Genomic DNA, 17,394 nt, shown 5'->3' with positions numbered 1-17,394 from the left:
AATATATATTTGTAAAATGAAGAGAGGAGTTTACCTCAATATAGTATGTAAAACACTTCCATATGATATAATCTCCAGAATTTAAATTGAAAAAATCGAAAAACTTCCATTAGACATTCTAATGTAAGTGTTTTGATTTTTTCGTTTTAATTTCTGGAGAGTATCATACGGAAGTGTTCTACGTACTATATTGAGGTAAACTCCTCTTATTATTTTACAAATATTAATATCAACATAGAACGTATTGAGCATTACAGCTCTGATTCATACTATTTAATATATATTATATATAAATTATTATTATACATAACAGTTGCTTAGTCAATGAGTTGATGTTTGGTTTTATTACAGGAGTGGTAGACCAGTTAAGTAATTTTTTGGCACTCTTGTTTAGTGTCCAAGTTTAAAAGACATCTAAACCTTTAATTTTTAAAGGTTTTGTTGTTAGTAATAAAATTTTATCCATATGAAATATTTGGTTTGCAGGTAAGATTCCAGTGTTTATTCTCAACAGATGCTCTTCCAAAGTTATTTAATTATGTAATATATCTGTAATTGCCTGTTCACATGCAATAACAGATATATATTATATTTTAGTGGTTGATTGCTGGAACATATTCTATCTGATGTTGTGGAAATGGATAGTTTGAATAAATTCAAATAAGAACTAAACAGACTGTTGGAGGGTTGGATAGGTGAAGTGGGAAGGGTTTTTTTTTTTTTTTTTTTGCTGATGTTGTATAAACTTGCTTTTTTTGCATCATTTGCCACTACTAATACTATTTGTTTGTTTTTGGATGAAAAACCTGAACCTTACCCAAGAAACTAACTCAGTGAGGTGGCTCTTAGAAACCCTTCTGTCAGGATTTAAGCCTAAACCTTTCCAAATAGATTGCACATGGCATTGCAATCATTATACTTTCACAACAGACTAATAATATGTACGTGTGCAGTATTATCTGGTTCGAACCTTCTTCCTAACCCTCATGGGTAGAACAGTGTGTATAATCACTGTTCTCCCCACACCAGGCGGAAAAGACTTGAATTTGAATTCTGATAATGATGTGAGGAATTTTTATGGCTGAGTTGGTCAGCTTCAGTTGAGGTTAGCATAGTTTTCTCCCGGAGACTTCTGTAGCTGCTGTAAGCCGATAAGTTTTCCTTGAAATTTTATCGTATATTTGAGTATTGTGTGTTTTACAAATAGATTAAATAGGCTAGTGGCATTCATTAGTTTATTTCTTAAAGTTAGCTAGTGATTTTGTGAGTTACAACACACTACTCCTACTGCTATTGTAGCGGTGTTTTTGGCAGGAATATTGTAACGTAACCAGTAGCTCAGAAGAATAGTAAGGTTTAAATTATAATAAGTATTTTTAAGGGTTTAATCACCTTTTGGGCATATATCTGTTGTATTTTTTGATTAGTTAAAGTATTAATTTATCTTTTACAGATAGATCAAATAGGCTTAGTAATGTTCGTTAGCGCATTTTTTTAAAATTTAGCTAGTAACTTTGCAAGTTAAAATTCACTACTCTTACCACTATCATATTTGTGTTTTGGCTGGAATATCGTAGCATAGGAGAGTAGTAGGTTTTCAATTGTAATAAATAAGTTTTTGAAGGTTTTTGGGCATATATCTATCACTTTTTGGTCATATATCATTAATAACTTGAATTCTGAAAATATTTTAGTTGTTCTGGAAGAAATGGTTTTATTTATGGTAATCAATGGACACTGCTCATCGTGGACTAATGTTATTAGTGGAGTCCCTCATGGTTCAGTATTGGGTCCATTATTGTTTTCTGTATTTATAAATGATATTGATGATGGTATATCAAGCTTAATGTCCAAGTTTGCAGACGATGCGAAGGTTGGCAGGGTTGTCAAGGACACTACTGACACTATGCTGCTGCAACAGGATCTGGAAAGGTTGAGCAGATGGGCTGAGAGGTGGCAAATGAAGTTTAACATTGATAAATGTAAAGTACTACACATGGGAAACAGCAACCCCAGAGCAACGTATCAACTCTGTGGTACTACACTGACAGTGGTAGAGAATGAAAGGGACTTGGGGGTGGTTGTGCAGGCAGATATGAGGTTTTCTGAGCAGTGCAGACAGGCTGCAAGAATAGCTCATGGTGTATTGTCGATGAAATATAGGAATTTTTCTAGCAGGGATAAGGGGGTGATTGTTCCCTTGTATAAGGCAATGGTCAGGCCACACCTAGAGTACTGTATACATGTCTGCAGGCCTCATTTCAAGAAGGATGTAGAGATGATGGAACGAGTACAGAGAAGGGCAACAAGATTGGTGAATGGAACAAAGGGGTGCTCTTACGAAGAAAGGCTTAAGTTTTGCAAATTACAGTGTCTGGAGACTAGGCACCAGCGAGGTGATCTGATAGAGGTGTATAGAGCCTTGAATGGTTTGAGCATGCTCAATGCTGATGGGATTCTTCCTCTTGCTCAGAATAATCACCTGAGAGGGCATAAATTCAAATTGAGGAAAGACAGACATAGGATAGACGTGAGGAAATTTGCCTTTAGCCAGCGGGTGGTTCGTTGGTGGAACAGACTTCCATCCCTTGTTGTGGAGGTTGATAGCCTGAATAAGTTTAAGGCTCAGCTGGACAGGTATTTCTAACGAACAGAGGGGTGAAGTGGAAGTGGTTATTTTTTATTTATTTATTTATTATTATTTTTTTTGGCTGATGCTGCATAAGCTTGCTTTCTTGCATCAAATGCCTCTACTAATGCTAATGCTAATTTATGACTTGTAAATTAATAAATAAACTTTAACACTTCAGATATAGGAATAGTATTCACCATATAGTGCAAGGGAGCCACAGGCTTTTGCTGCACTGGCAAAAAAAAAAAAAAAAAGAGAGTAGATAAGAAAATGCAAATTATATACTCCCTCCTCACACAGGTAGCTATCCAGTTGACCTTTGAATTTTTTCACCCTGTCAGCCTCAACTACCTGTGAGGACAACTTATTCCAGCAATGAATAACTTTCTGGCTAAAAGAAAACTTCCTTCAGTCTAAACCTCAATCCCCTGTAATTTGAATTTATAACCCCCTAGTTCTGAAATTCTTTATAATAGTGAGAATTCCACCTTTATTCATTTTACTAATCCCACTTATAAACCTCAATCAGATCACCTCTGGGGTGCCTAGTTCCCAAACTCTGTAGCCCACATAATCAGAGTTTTTCCTCATATGTTCGTCCTTCTGTCGATATCACCATTCATGTTGCCTGCTTTGGACCCTTTCAAGTAGCTCAATGTTTTTTTTCAGTTGTGGTCTCATACTTGAACACAGTATTCCAAATGTGGTCTTACAATTGCCTTATACAGTGGGATTATGACCTCCCTATCTCTACAGGATGATGTTTGATAAATTGATAGGACACCATGGCCTTTCCAGGCTTCCTGTTTACACTGTTCAGAAAACTTCATATCTGCACTTATTATAACTCCCAGATCCTTTCCTCCTCCACTGTTTTTAATTCAACTCCACCAAGTATATACTGTAATTTATTTGTGGGATGCTATATATTAAATAGCTGACATTTAATATTAAATATTATCTTTCTATACATTAAAATAATTTTCCTCCTAGTGATATTTATTCAGCCAATGGGAGAAGAGAAATGTGGGTTATGTGTAATACATAACAAATACTAAAATACGTAAAAGAAGCTTGTTTTACTGTGGTAAAACAAGCTTCTGTTTAAGCATGGTCAAGCATTATGTTTATCTAACATGACCACACGGTACCATGCTTGATTTCCATATGTAACGTATTTATGTAATCATAGCAGAGAATGAGACACAGTGCCGTATTTTATTTTACTTTATCAAAAGAAGTGAGTGCAGTGAACAGGAGGGTGAAGCCCCCTAGTTTAATATTAAATATATATTATGTGTAATAATATGATTTAATATATTAAATAGCCTCTAGCTGAGGAGCAAGAGCACAGTAGCACATGCTCTTTTAGTAGATCAGGGTTCAAGCCTCAGAGTGCTAATACAGTCGATCTGCCAACCCGCAATGGACCAGTGTGGCAGATTATGGTCCATTTCCCTTAACATGAATCATTGAGGAGTCTTCCATCGTGCAGTGTTTGATAATGGCTGCAGTTTATCTTTTACCTATATATATTAAATAAAGGTTGCTATATATTAAATATATTAAATTATTTATTAAATAAATAATTTAATTATGAAATGAAATAATTAAAAATATTTTAGTTCTGGAAGAAATAAGTTTTATTTATGAATAATGAATTAATAAATAAACTTTAAATATATTACTATAAACTGTTTGAACATTTCAGATATGTTTCCATTTTCAAATGTATCTATTAATGATTTTTATTAGGAAAAAACTTCTCCAGTTATTTATATGATCTCAAAATATGGACAGCAATATGAATGTAAATTACCTCAGCTTGAAACAGACCAGTCATCCACAGAGTCTAAGGACAGTTCTTCTGAAGATGTCATAGACATTAAAGATATATTAAAACCTTTAAATAGTGCTCCATGTTTACTAAAGGTATTGTTTGTTTGTTTGTTTTTTGAAATATTTTTTATACATTTCCATAATTTAAAGAAATATCTTTGAATGCTATTTATGTAAATCAATATGTATGCATTGAGAAATATATAAAGTGTAAAGAACATGAACTTGACTGATTTTAGATGCACTGTCAACAGGTTGGTTGATCTCCCTTAATTGCTGTATTCTGACTTGTTCTATCATACATTAGTCATATTCATGTAAGAATTGCATTAGTCTACTTTGAAAAATTTTAAATTTATCACTTGGTTTTAAACAAACTGTTAAAATCTTAGCTACTAAACATTAAATTCTCATTACTGAAGTAAAAGATTTCAAGGTTATCCATTTACATAAAGTTTGCAAGATTGTTATAGTTCATACCGTTCACTAGTATGTAAAAGGCAACAAAACTAGACAAAAGTAAAATTGCAAGCAGCACATTCTACAATAAAGGATCAATTAGAAAATATTGTTTTGTCATGGGGCATCCTTTGACATGTAAACGATATAGCTGCCAATCCCAATGATTTATGATGGAGAATCCATCTTTTTCACTCATTTTGAGCCTTCTCCATTTCATTGTCCTAATATAGTTGGTGAAAAAAGAGGTTCTTTGTCTTTTTATTTTCACAAAAACTATAAGACTAAGCGAATTTCTGCTTATTTTCATAAAAAAATTGCCTTGGGTGTGCCAGTCTACATCGCAAAATAGAAACACATGATAATAATATTGTACTCTGTAATGCATGATTATTTCACCATACTTGTGTGTTGCAAAGCTAATTAACAATGTCTTTTAGTAAGATGACAAAGAAATATGACATAATTTCAAAAGACATAAAATCAGACATTTTCCAACAAATAAGCATAACAACAGTGTGAACTGCTTAGAAAGAAATGCAAAAGTGGATGTTGAATTTCATGTTGATAATTTTTTCATATGTGCCAAATGTTTATTTACATCTTTTATCAAAGAACATAATCTTCCTTTGAATTTGCTGATAAGCCAGGTACAATGTTCAATAATATGTTTACTGATAGTGAAATAGCAAAAAATGCAGTTGTGGAAGGGCAAAATAACAGGCAGTGTCAGTGAAATTGCATGGATAGAAGAGGTTGTGATAGCTCTAAAAAATGGGCCCTTTTTAATTACTATAGGCCGACCGGGCTAGCCGGGTGGGTAAAGTGCCTGCCTGGCAACCCAAAGGTTGCGGGTTCGATTCCCGCCTCGGGCTTGGATCAAAGTACTATAAAAAAAACCTTGGGAGGTGCATTATGGCCACAGAATCCTATGCGCCAACAACTACCAAAAAAAAAAAAATTACTATAGATAGCAGTAATCTAGGTGATTTCAAGCTATATCCCATTGTGGTAATTTTTTTTTGCAATAATAATAAATCTTCAGATTGAAAGAAGCTTGCTCCAGTGCCAGCATTAGTACAAAATTGGATATCTTCTGAACAACATGAGCATGTGGGTTTCCTTCATAAAAACTCTGGCACAGGGTTGATAATGCACCTGCTATAGTAAACTCAAAATTGAATGAACAAGGGTATTAAAAGAGATGAGCACTTGGTGGTAATAGGCTGCCATTGTACTCTGTAATGCATGATTATTTCATCATACTTGTATGGTGCAAAGCTAATTAACAATGTCAATTTGTGTGCTGAAAAGGGATCTACCTGCTTTCCTGTGAAAGTGGATGAATAAACGGTGGAAATTTACTACTATCTAGAAAGCAGTACTAAAAAGCAAAGGTAGATGTAAAAATTTCATTTGATACATGCCACTGAAGTAAAGATTTTGAAGCATGTGCATAGACGTTGGCTGTCATTGGTTACATGTGTAACTAAATTGATAGAACAGTGCAGCCTTTGACGAGTTTGTTTAAAGAAGAAGAGGATAGAAGTGGTATGAAAAACAACAAACAGTCACGTGATACTGGCTTGTGTTCAAATCCAGTTCATGGTTGAAAAGTTTTGAAAGAAGACAAATTGATGAACTCAAAAAAAAACCTTGTAAAAGCAGTTCTGAACAGGCCAAGGAGACTAATAATTTTAGGCATGTTATCCTCACTTGTGCAGGAAATCTATTTATCTCTCTCTCTCTCTCTCTCTCTCTCTCTCTCTCTCTCTCTCTCTCTCTCTCTCTCTCTCTCTCTCTCTCTTCTGGCTTGAGTAAAGCCATTCACTTGTTTTTTTTTTTTAATTATGCCAACATTTGAAAATTCAAATTTAGCTTTTCAAACTGATGTGCCTTGTATTGAGGTCATTATTCATAGATATATTGGAGAATGTGAAGTGCAAATTTATTTTACCAAGTTTTCAAATCTTCTTCCACTTTGGAAATCGATTACCATAAGAAAACTAAGTCAGAAGGATAATTCTGGCTTAGTCATATGCATTTTTATTAACAATGTAGTAGATTGTCTAAAACAAGAGAATTCTGTTCTTTCTGGTAGGTATTTTAAAGCAAACTGAAGTTTGCAATGAAAATAAGCTTGGTGAGGAAATACTTTAGGGCTGAAAATGCAGTCATGTAGTCACAAAATGATGTACTTGTAAATGCTGAGGTAGCATAAATTTATATGTGTAAATGCTGAGGTAGCATAAATTTCATCAATTGGCAGTGTCATGTTCAGATTTGAAATTTTTTGTGCACAAGTTTCCATTACCTTTTGGTGCCATTAATGATAAAAGAATAAATGAAGCAGTAGATGTTTTGCAGCATCAATTCTTTCAGTGTCATTGCAAGAACCTACCGACACTATTATGAAAGAAGTAAGAATTGATGTGCAGTATTCCTCGGCTAGGGAACTGACAAATGCACACAAGAAGCTTAAAATAAAACAAATTGCCCAAGTCATGATGGCGTTTTAATAATTCTTCATAGCAGCGCTTGGTGTAAGAGAATATTTAGCCAGGTTATAAAACACAAAAACTGAGTTCAGATATTCTCTTTCTGGTGAAGCTTGGAAATGCTCCTGATAACCACATCTAGACAGAAGGGCCATTGTTATGAAAGTACTGCATATGGGTAGAAGTAATCCCAGAGAAACGTACCAACTGTGTGGTACTACACTTAAGGTGGTAGAAAATGAAAAAGACCTGGGAGTAATTGTGCAGTCAGATATGAAGTTTTCTGAGCAGTGCAGACAGGCTGCTAGGGCGGGTCATGGGGTTTTGTCAATGATATATAGGAATTTTGCTAGCAGGGAAAAGGAGGTGATTGTCCCTCTGTATAAGGCAATGGTCAGGCCACGCCTTGAGTACTGCGTACAGGTCTGGAGGCCTCATTTTAGGAAGGATGTAGATTTGCTTGAGCGTGTACAGAGAAGAGCAACACGATTGGTGAGGGGAATGAAGGGATTCTCTTACCAAGAGAGGCTTAAGTTCTGCAAATTGCAGTGGCTGGAGACTAGGCGGCACCTGCGCGGTGATCTGATTGAGGTCTATAAGGCCTTGAATGGGTTGAGCACGCTGAATTCTGATGGGATCCTTCCACTTGTTCAGATTACGAACCTACGGGGACATAAGTTCAAATTAAGAAAGGACAGATGTAGAATAGATGTGCGGAAATTTGCCTTTAGCTAGCGGGTGGTTAATTGCTGGAACAAACTTCCATCTGTCGTTGTAGAAGTTGATAGGTTAAATAAATTTAAGGAGGAACTGGACAGGCATTTGGAGGGAATGGTGTGATTTTTTTTTTTTTTTGGCTGATGCTGCATAAGCTCCTACACTTGCTTTCTTGCATCATGTGCCACTACTACTACTACTACATAACTTTTACTCAACATTTCTGAGGAGAGCAAAAGTCAGCAGTAGTATCTTTCTTGAAGCAATCAAAATCAGTTGTATAATGGAATAACCAAACAGATCTACAGGAAGAAATTTTTAAGCTAATATCTAAATGTACGGGCAAACAATCCTATGGCTGTATTTTAGCATAAAATGTGTATTTTTCCAGTTAAATTTAACTGTGGACTGTGTGCAGTGTGGACTGTTTTTCACATGTTTTGTCCCAAGAACCTTCTGTTTCCCTCCTGCTTACAAATGCCTAATTGCCAGCTTTTTGAAAGTCAAAAATTGGCACCTATGAAACTAACATTGGTTTGTAGATTAACTGACACTTGTTAAAATCAGAAGCAAAAAATATTATTGATTTGTTTTGTTGCTGTCAATGACATTCATTATGAATTCATTCCTGATGGTTAAACAGTTAATCTGGTTTATTATCAAACTAATAATTTATGGAAGAAGTCCCCAAACTATGTAAATTGTATATAAGTTTGATGAATTTGAGGTATTGCTCAAAACATCAAAGGCAGATATTATTGAGATATCAGAGACGTGGTGTCACACAGATATAAGTAATGTGGAACTGGAATTTGGGGAATACAATGTGTATAGAAAGGATAGACAGGACAGTAGGGGAGGAGGGGTTATGCTATTAGTTAAAAAACACATAAAATCCAAGGAAGTGAAGCCAGTCGACATTGATGGACAGGGCACTGTCGAGTCAGTTTGGTGTGACATAAGTATAGGGAAATCAAAATTGAGAATAGGAGTGTGCTATAGGCCTAATGATTCTGATGAGTATAATAAGATATTGTACAGGGAAATAGAGTGGGCCAGTAAATCAGAGAGTCTTATAATGGGGGATTTTAATTTCCCAGATATTGACTGGAATTTGTGGGTTGGTCACTCACACACTAGCAGGGCTTTTGTGGATTTATTGGATGATTGTTTTCTACACCAGCATGTTCGGGAGGCAACTAGAGGGAGTAATACTCTTGATCTGATTATCAGTAGTGATTCTTCATGCGTTAAGAATCTGCAGATAAATGAACCACTAGGTGGCAGTGATCACAGTGTGTTGAAGTGGGATTTACTCAAGGAGGTAACTACCATCAGGGGTAAAGGGAAGGGTTTTTGTTTTCGTAAAGGCGACTATGATGGTCTGAGACAGTATTTAAATTCTATACAGTGGGACCAACTGATGATGTTACCAACAGCAAACTCAAAATGGGAAGCATTCAAGGAACTAATCTTGGAGGCTACCAGGCTTTACATACCAACTAAGAAATATTGTTCAAGGTTTAGGCCTAAATGGTTGTCAGATGAACTAATGAGACATGTGGCAGAGAAGAAAAATGCATGGGATACATACAAATTAATGGGTGACATGGAAGCCTATGATAGATATAAGTTGGTCTGTAACCAAGTCACAAAGGAGATTAGGCAGGCAAAGGCAGACTACGAAAAATCCTTGGCAAAGGATGCAAAGAAAAACAGAAAAGAGTTCTTTACATATTTAAACTCAAGAAGGAAAGGGATGAATCAGATTGGTCCACTGGATATTGATGGTTCAACAGTTGAGGATCCTGCTCAGGTGGCTAACAATCTAAACGAGTATTTTGCATCTACATTCACGCATGAGGAGTTATTCAGGAAGGAGAATGATGCAGGTAAAGTAAACATTGGCAGTGAGCTGGATGATTTTGTAATAACTGAGAGGAGAGTGGAGGAGAGACTGTTGAGGATAAACATAAAAAAGGCACCTGGGGTGGATGGGATCTATCCAGTTATATTAAAGGAGGCAGCAAAGGAAGTAAGTAAACCCCTAGCCATAATTATGAGAGCTTCTTTGGACTCAGGGGAGGTACCCATAGACTGGAGATGTGCAAATGTAACCCCAATTCACAAAGGAGGATCAAAGGCTGACACAAGTAATTATAGACCTGTTAGTTTAACTTCTGTTCCAGGTAAATTAATGGAGACACTGGTTAAAGAAGCACTGCAGGATCATCTAGACAAGAATTCAGTTATAGCTCAGACGCAGCATGGTTTTGTTAAGGGCAGGTCTTGCCTGACCAATCTGTTTGGATACTATGATGTAGTCACAAAAGAACTGGATGCAGGGAATAACTTTGATATTATATATTTGGATCTTAGAAAGGCTTTTGATACTGTTGCACATGGAAGACTGCTGCACAAATTGGAGCAGTGTGGCATTGGAGGCAAATTGCTGCTATGGATAAGGGGATGGTTGAGTGGCAGAAGACAGAGAGTGGTAATCAATGGACACTGCTCAACGTGGACTAATGTTATTAGCGGAGTTCCTCAGGGTTCAGTGTTGTGTCCGTTGTTGTTTTCGGTGTTTATGAATGATATTGATGATGGGATATCAAGTTTAATGTCCAAGTTTGCAGATGATACAAAGGTTGGCAGAGTTGTTAAGGACACTACTGACGCTATGCTGCTGCAACAGGATCTGGAAAGGTTGAACAGATGGGCTGAGAGGTGGCAAATGAAGTTTAACATTGACAAATGTAAAGTACTACATATGGGAAACAGTAACCCCAGAGCAACGTATCAACTCTGCGGTACTGCACTAACAGTGGTTGAGAATGAAAAGGACCTGGGGGTTATTGTGCAGGCAGATATGAAGTTCTCTGAGCAGTGCAGACGAGCTGCAAGAATAGCTCATGGTGTCTTGTCAATGATATACAGGAATTTTTCTAGCAGGGATAAGGAGGTGATTATTCCCTTGTATAAGGCAATAGTTAGGCTACATCTTGAGTACTGTATACAGGTCTGGAGGCCTCATTTCAAGAAGGATGTAGAGCTGCTGGAACGGGTACAGAGAAGGGCAACAAGATTAGTGAATGAAAAAAGGGTTGCTCTTAAGAAGAAAGGCTTAAGTTTTGCAAATTACAGAGTCTGGAGACTAGGCACCGGCGAGGTGATCTGATAGAGGTGTATAAGGCTTTGAATGGTTTGAGCATGCTCAATGCCAATGGGATTCTTCATCTTGCTCAGAATAATCACCTCAGAGGGCATAAATTCAAATTGAGGAAGGATGGATGTCGGATAGATGTGCGGAAATTTGCCTTTGGCCAGCGGGTGGTTGGTTGGTGGAACCGACTTCCATCACTTGTTGTTGAAGTTGATAGCCTAAACAAATTTAAAGCTCAACTGGACAGGTATTTTGAACGAACGGAGGGGTGAAATGGGAGTGGTGTGTTTTTTTTTTTTTTTTTTTTTTTTTTTATGGCTGATGCTGAATAAGCTTGCTTTCTTGCATCATATGCCTCTACTAATGCTAATGCTAAGTATAATGCAGTTACATGCATAGCATCATTTCACATAGAGCTACAGCAGTTTAAAGCAACTGAAGTTTGCAATAAAAATAAGCAACAGTTTGCTCCTTCTTCCAGGAGAGGTGTTACTTATTTGAAGTTTAAGAGTGGAGCAACTCATGAAGTAATTCACAATATAGATGCAATATAATTGATGCACTTTAACAAACTTCATGAAGATGAAGTTTGCAAAAGGCAGCTCTTATGATGATGGTGTATTAAATGTTTGCTTTAAATTTTTATAGCTGTGTATAATTTTCATATTTACTTATTATATTTACCCAAAATAATATTTATTTATTATTTTGAAGTTTTTAAACAGTTGAAAGTTTGTTTACAAAAAAGAAAGATCTTGGGTAAACATAATGGATTTTTCATAATGGCAAATCCACTCCACTACATCCACTCATAATGCATTTCCATGGTACAGTTTTTGGAAAAAACACAGCCTGGGCATTCACTTCACAAACAAACATACAAGGCTTCACATACTACCAATTTTAAACACACACACCAACCGTTTATGACTGGTTGAATAATGAAATAAAATAAAATAAAATGCTAGAAAAGACTGTAAAATAATATTTGCAAAAAACTTTTAATTATTTACAAAAAACTAAACTATAACAAAAGTAAAATAAGTAAATAAGTTAAAATGCATTAAAATATAAATATAAAAGCGATAAAAAGACGATAAAAAACACTAGAGCTTTCGGAGGTGTCTTCCTCCTTCCTCAGTAATAGTGAGACTTAAATGACACATCCTTAAATACCAGGTTCACGGCACACGTGGATGACCAGCATTCCTTTCACTTGTACCGGAACCGGAAGTGGACTGGACACGTGGAAAATTAAAACGTTTGTCTCTTGTCAAAACCACCGCCTCAAAAAGGGGGTGAAGCCTAACTCCCCTGTCTCTGTTTATACTATTGTTACCAGAGGATCCAATCCACAGACTTTCCAGCCACTTGCGGTCCCAGAATCTATGCGCCCGGTCAAGGATGACAGCGTTGTCGGGGGAGATCTGGTGTTGTTTTTCCCAATAGTGCTCGGCAATGGCGGATTTATTGAGCTCTGTGGTCCGTATCGCTCGTGAATGTTCTCCCAGACGGTCCTTGAGACGCCGTCCTGTCTCCCCCCACGTAACATTCCCCACAATCCGGGCATGTGATCTCATACACGACCCCACTACTAGAATCCCTAGTAATGGGGTCTTTGACCTGTGACACTACTGTGTGCAACCTCCGGCCCGGAAGCTGCACACAGCGTGTCTGAAAGTCGCGAAGCATCCTCGCAATGCGATCTGACAGGCCCGGATAGTAGGGAACATACACTGTGGTAAGCGGTACAGGCGGAACTACCCGATTGGGCTCTTCCTCTCTGTTGTATTCATCAATGACCCTCTGGGGGTAACCGCACCTCATAAGATCCGTCGTGATTTGCCTAATTTCCTTCTCCCCCTCCTCAGGGGTACTGCAATGCGTTCTCACCCTACCCAAAAGTGCTCTGGCCACACTATTTTTATGTTGGACAGTCTGTGCCGTCCTATAATGTGTGTACTGGCCCCTACACATTGGTTTCCTATAAACCTTAGTTCTAAATCTGGGGCCTTCCCTATATACCATTATGTCCAGAAATGGGAGGGTACCATCTATTTCTACCTCCGAGGTAAATTTTATGAAGGGGGAGAAACCATTGAGAAACGAGACCACATCTTCCTCTCTCCCCTTCCTTACAATAGTAAACGTGTCATCAACATATCATTTCCACTTACGCATAGGGAACTCCAATCTTGCAAAAACCCTATTCTCAAATTCCTCCATAGCCAGATTTGCAACAATGGCGCTGATTGGAGAACCCATGGCTGTACCGTGAACCTGTTTATACATCACTCCTTGGAAAACCAAGGTTGTACTAGAAAGACATAATTCAACAGCACCACATATATCTTCTATGTAGGACACATTATAGGACGGCACAGACTGTCCAACATAAAAATAGTGTGGCCAGAGCACTTTTGGGTAGGGTGAGAACGCATTGCAGTACCCCTGAGGAGGGGGAGAAGGAAATTAGGCAAATCACGACGGATCTTATGAGGTGCGGTTACCCCCAGAGGGTCATTGATGAATACAACAGAGAGGAAGAGCCCAATCGGGTAGTTCCGCCTGTACCGCTTACCACAGTGTATGTTCCCTACTATCCGGGCCTGTCAGATCGCATTGCAAGGATGCTTCGCGACTTTCAGACACGCTGTGTGCAGCTTCCAGGCCGGAGGTTGCACACAGAGTAGTGTCACAGGTCAAAGACCCCATTACTAGGGATTCTAGTAGTGGGGTCGTGTATGAGATCACATGCCCGGATTGTGGGGAATGTTACGTGGGGGAGACAGGACGGCGTCTCAAGGACCGTCTGGGAGAACATTCACGAGCGATACGGACCGCAGAGCTCAATAAATCCGCCATTGCCGAGCACTATTGGGAAAAACAACACCAGATCTCCCCCGACAACGCTGTCATCCTTGACCGGGCGCATAGATTCTGGGACCGCAAGTGGCTGGAAAGTCTGTGGATTGGATCCTCTGGTAACAATAGTATAAACAGAGACAGGGGAGTTAGGCTTCACCCCCTTTTTGAGGCGGTGGTTTTGACAAGAGAAAAACGTTTTAATTTTCCACGTGTCCAGTCCACTTCCGGTTCCGGTACAAGTGAAAGGAATGCTGAGTATGCGCCTGGTCATCCACGTGTGCCGTGAACCTGGTATTTAAGGATGTGTCATTTAAGTCTCACTATTACTGAGGAAGGAGGAAGACACCTCCGAAAGCTCTAGTGTTTTTTATCTTCTTTTTATCGCTTTTATATTTATATTTTAATGCATTTTAACTTATTTACTTATTTTACTTTTGTTATAGTTTAGTTTTTTGTAAATAATTAAAAGTTTTTTGCAAATATTATTTTACAGTCTTTTCTAGCATTTTATTTTATTTTATTTCATTATTCAACCAGTCATAAACGGTTGGTGTGTGTGTTTAAAATTGGTAGTATGAATAATCCCAACCTCAGAGGCCTTATTGCAGATAAGGCTTCACGTCACCGAGAACCAAATATGGTCATCTGTGACCTTTGTCAGCTTCCTTCTATCAAGAAACTGTGAAGGGGAAAAAAAAATTCCAACCATGACATTAAAGAGAATGCGAAAGGTGTAATGATTATTTCAGAAGATGAGTTCCAGAAATGTTTTTAGACTTTTAACTAGCATTATTGGTTAAAGTGTATAGCTTCAGAAGGAGAGGTATTCTTTAGAGAAGAATAAAGTTCATTGATATATAGCAGAATTATCCTTCTATCACATTTTGCTGTCCCTGGGGTGAAGCCCATTCTCAAGCTGAACAAATTAATAAATAAGTAAAGACACACACACACGCACACGCACACACACACACTTAGTGATCACTGAATTATGACCACCTACCTAGTACTGTATTGGGCCATCATTTGCACGGATAACATTCGCTATTCACATCTACCTGTTGAAGACATCCATAGGGATCTGTAGTAGTAGTGGCAAATCAAGGGTTAGTGTCAAATAATTTTAAGTGCAAAATTGAGAGCAAAGTGGAAGAGAAATTGTTGAAGTTAAACGTAAGAAAAGCACCTGGGGTGGATGGGATCTATCCAGTTATATTAAAGGAGGCGGCAAAACAACTAAGCAAACCCTTAGCCATAATTATGAGATCATCCTTGGACTCAGGGGAGGTTTCCACAGACTGGAGATGTGCAAATGTATCCCCAATTCACAAAGGGGGATCGAAGGGTGACACAAGTAATTACAGACCAGTTAGTTTAACTTCTGTTCCGGGTAAAATAATGGAGTCGCTGGTTAAAGGTACATTGCAGGATCATCTAGACAGGACTGCAGCAATAATTCAGACACAGCATGGGTTTGTTAAGGGAAAGTATTGTCTGACAAATTTGATAGGATATTATGATGTGGTTACAAAGGAACTGGATGCAAAAAATAATTTTGATATCATATATTTGGATTTCAGAAAAGCTTTTGACACTGTTTCGTAGGAAGACTATTGTACAAATTGGAGCAGAATGGTATTAAGGGTAAGTTGCTACAATGGATAAAAGGATGGTTGAGTGGGAGAAGACAGAGGGTGGTAATCAATGGGTGCTGCTCTTCTTGGACTAATGTTATTAGTGGGGTCCCACAGGGTTCGGTGTTAGGTCCACTGTTGTTTTGTATATTTATCAGTGATATTGATGAAGGTATATCAGGCTTAATGTTGAAGTTTGCAGACGATACAAAGGTTGGCAGGGTTGTTAATGACAGTAATGGCAGTGTGCTACTGCAACAGGATCTAGATAATTTGGGCAGATGGGCTAAGAAGTGGCAACTGAAGTTTAACCTTGACAAATGCAAAGTACTGCATATGGGTAGAAGTAACCCCAGAGAAACGTACCAACTGTGTGGTACTACACTTAAGGTGGTAGAAAATGAAAAAGACCTGGGAGTAATTGTGCAGGCAGATATGAAGTTTTCTGAGCAATGCAGACAGGCTGCTGGGGCAGGTCATGGGGTTTTGTCAATGATATATAGGAATTTTGCTAGCAGGGAAAAGGAGGTGATTATCCCTCTGTATAAGGCAATGGTCAGGCCACGCCTTGAGTACTGCGTACAGGTCTGGAGGCCTCATTTTAGGAAGGATGTAGATTTACTTGAGCGTGTACAGAGAAGGGCAACAAGATTGGTGAGGGGAATGAAGGGATCCTCTTATCAAGAGAGGCTTAAGTTTTGCAAATTGCAGTGGCTGGAGACTAGGCACCTGCACGGTGATCTGATTGAGGTGTATAAGGCCTTGAATGGGTTGAGCACGCTGAATTCTGATGGGATCCTTCCACTTGTTCAGATTACGAACCTAAGGGGGCATAAATTCAAATTACGAAAGGACAGATGTAGAATAGATGTGTGTTGCCTTTAGCCAGCGGGTGGTTAATTGCCGGAACAAACTTCCATCTGTCGTTGTGGAAGTTGATAGGTTGAATAAATTTAAGGAGGAACTGGACAGGCATTTGGAGGGAATGGTGTGATTTTTGGCTGATGCTGCATAAGCTCATACATTTGCTTTCTTGCATCACATGCCACTACTACTACTATTGCATTTTCTTTTTGCAGTAACTTTAGTTTTACTTTATACAAATAACAATGCATATCATGTCATAGAACTGTATCTCTCTAGTACTTTACAAGTTAGCTTAGGCTGTAAGTACACTTCCAGTAAACCAAGAAATTGTAAAATGACTTTTTTTGGTTAATTACAAATACATTGACTACAAAATGATTTTGTAGTTAACGTTGTTTGACACTAAACCCTCAAAAAGGAAGCAAGAAAGCAAGCTTATATAGCAACAGCAAAAAAAAAAAAACTAATTTGATTAGTTCTTCCTTGAATTTATTCAAACTATCCACTTCTACAACAACAAATGGAAGCCTGTTCCAACAATCAATCAAGTGCTAGCTGAAGGTGAAATTCCAAACATCTATCCTACAACCATCCTTCCTCAACTTAAATTTATGCTCCCTCCTGTGGGTTATCTCAGCAAGAAGAAGAATGCCATTAACATTCAGCTTACTCACTCCATTCAAGGCTTAAATACCTCAATCAGATCATCCTACAGAT

The 17,394-nt window shown here is 37.9% G+C and overlaps 1 protein-coding gene across 2 annotated transcripts in view; it reads left to right on the top strand.

The window, feature by feature from the left end:
• LOC150075307 (uncharacterized) overlaps positions 1 to 17,394 on the top strand; it is a 236,645-nt gene that overhangs the window by 18,660 nt on the left and 200,591 nt on the right. Inside the window, exon 2 of one of the 2 annotated variants that reach the window (XM_090389154.1) lies at positions 4,388 to 4,564. In XM_090389154.1, coding sequence (XP_090245280.1) covers positions 4,388 to 4,564 — 177 coding nt within the window. Of the gene's footprint in view, positions 1 to 4,387; positions 4,565 to 17,394 lie in introns of those variants that run through there. The other variant, XM_090389155.1, reaches the window with a different exon arrangement.

This window comes from Mastigoproctus giganteus, chromosome 14 (assembly GCF_048544385.1).
Source record: "Mastigoproctus giganteus isolate SK-2022 chromosome 14, ASM4854438v1, whole genome shotgun sequence".
In the NCBI taxonomy this organism is placed as follows: domain Eukaryota; kingdom Metazoa; phylum Arthropoda; class Arachnida; order Uropygi; family Thelyphonidae; genus Mastigoproctus; species Mastigoproctus giganteus.
The sequence above is the reverse complement of the archived record's forward strand: the minus strand, read 5'-3'. Positions and strand labels throughout refer to the sequence as shown.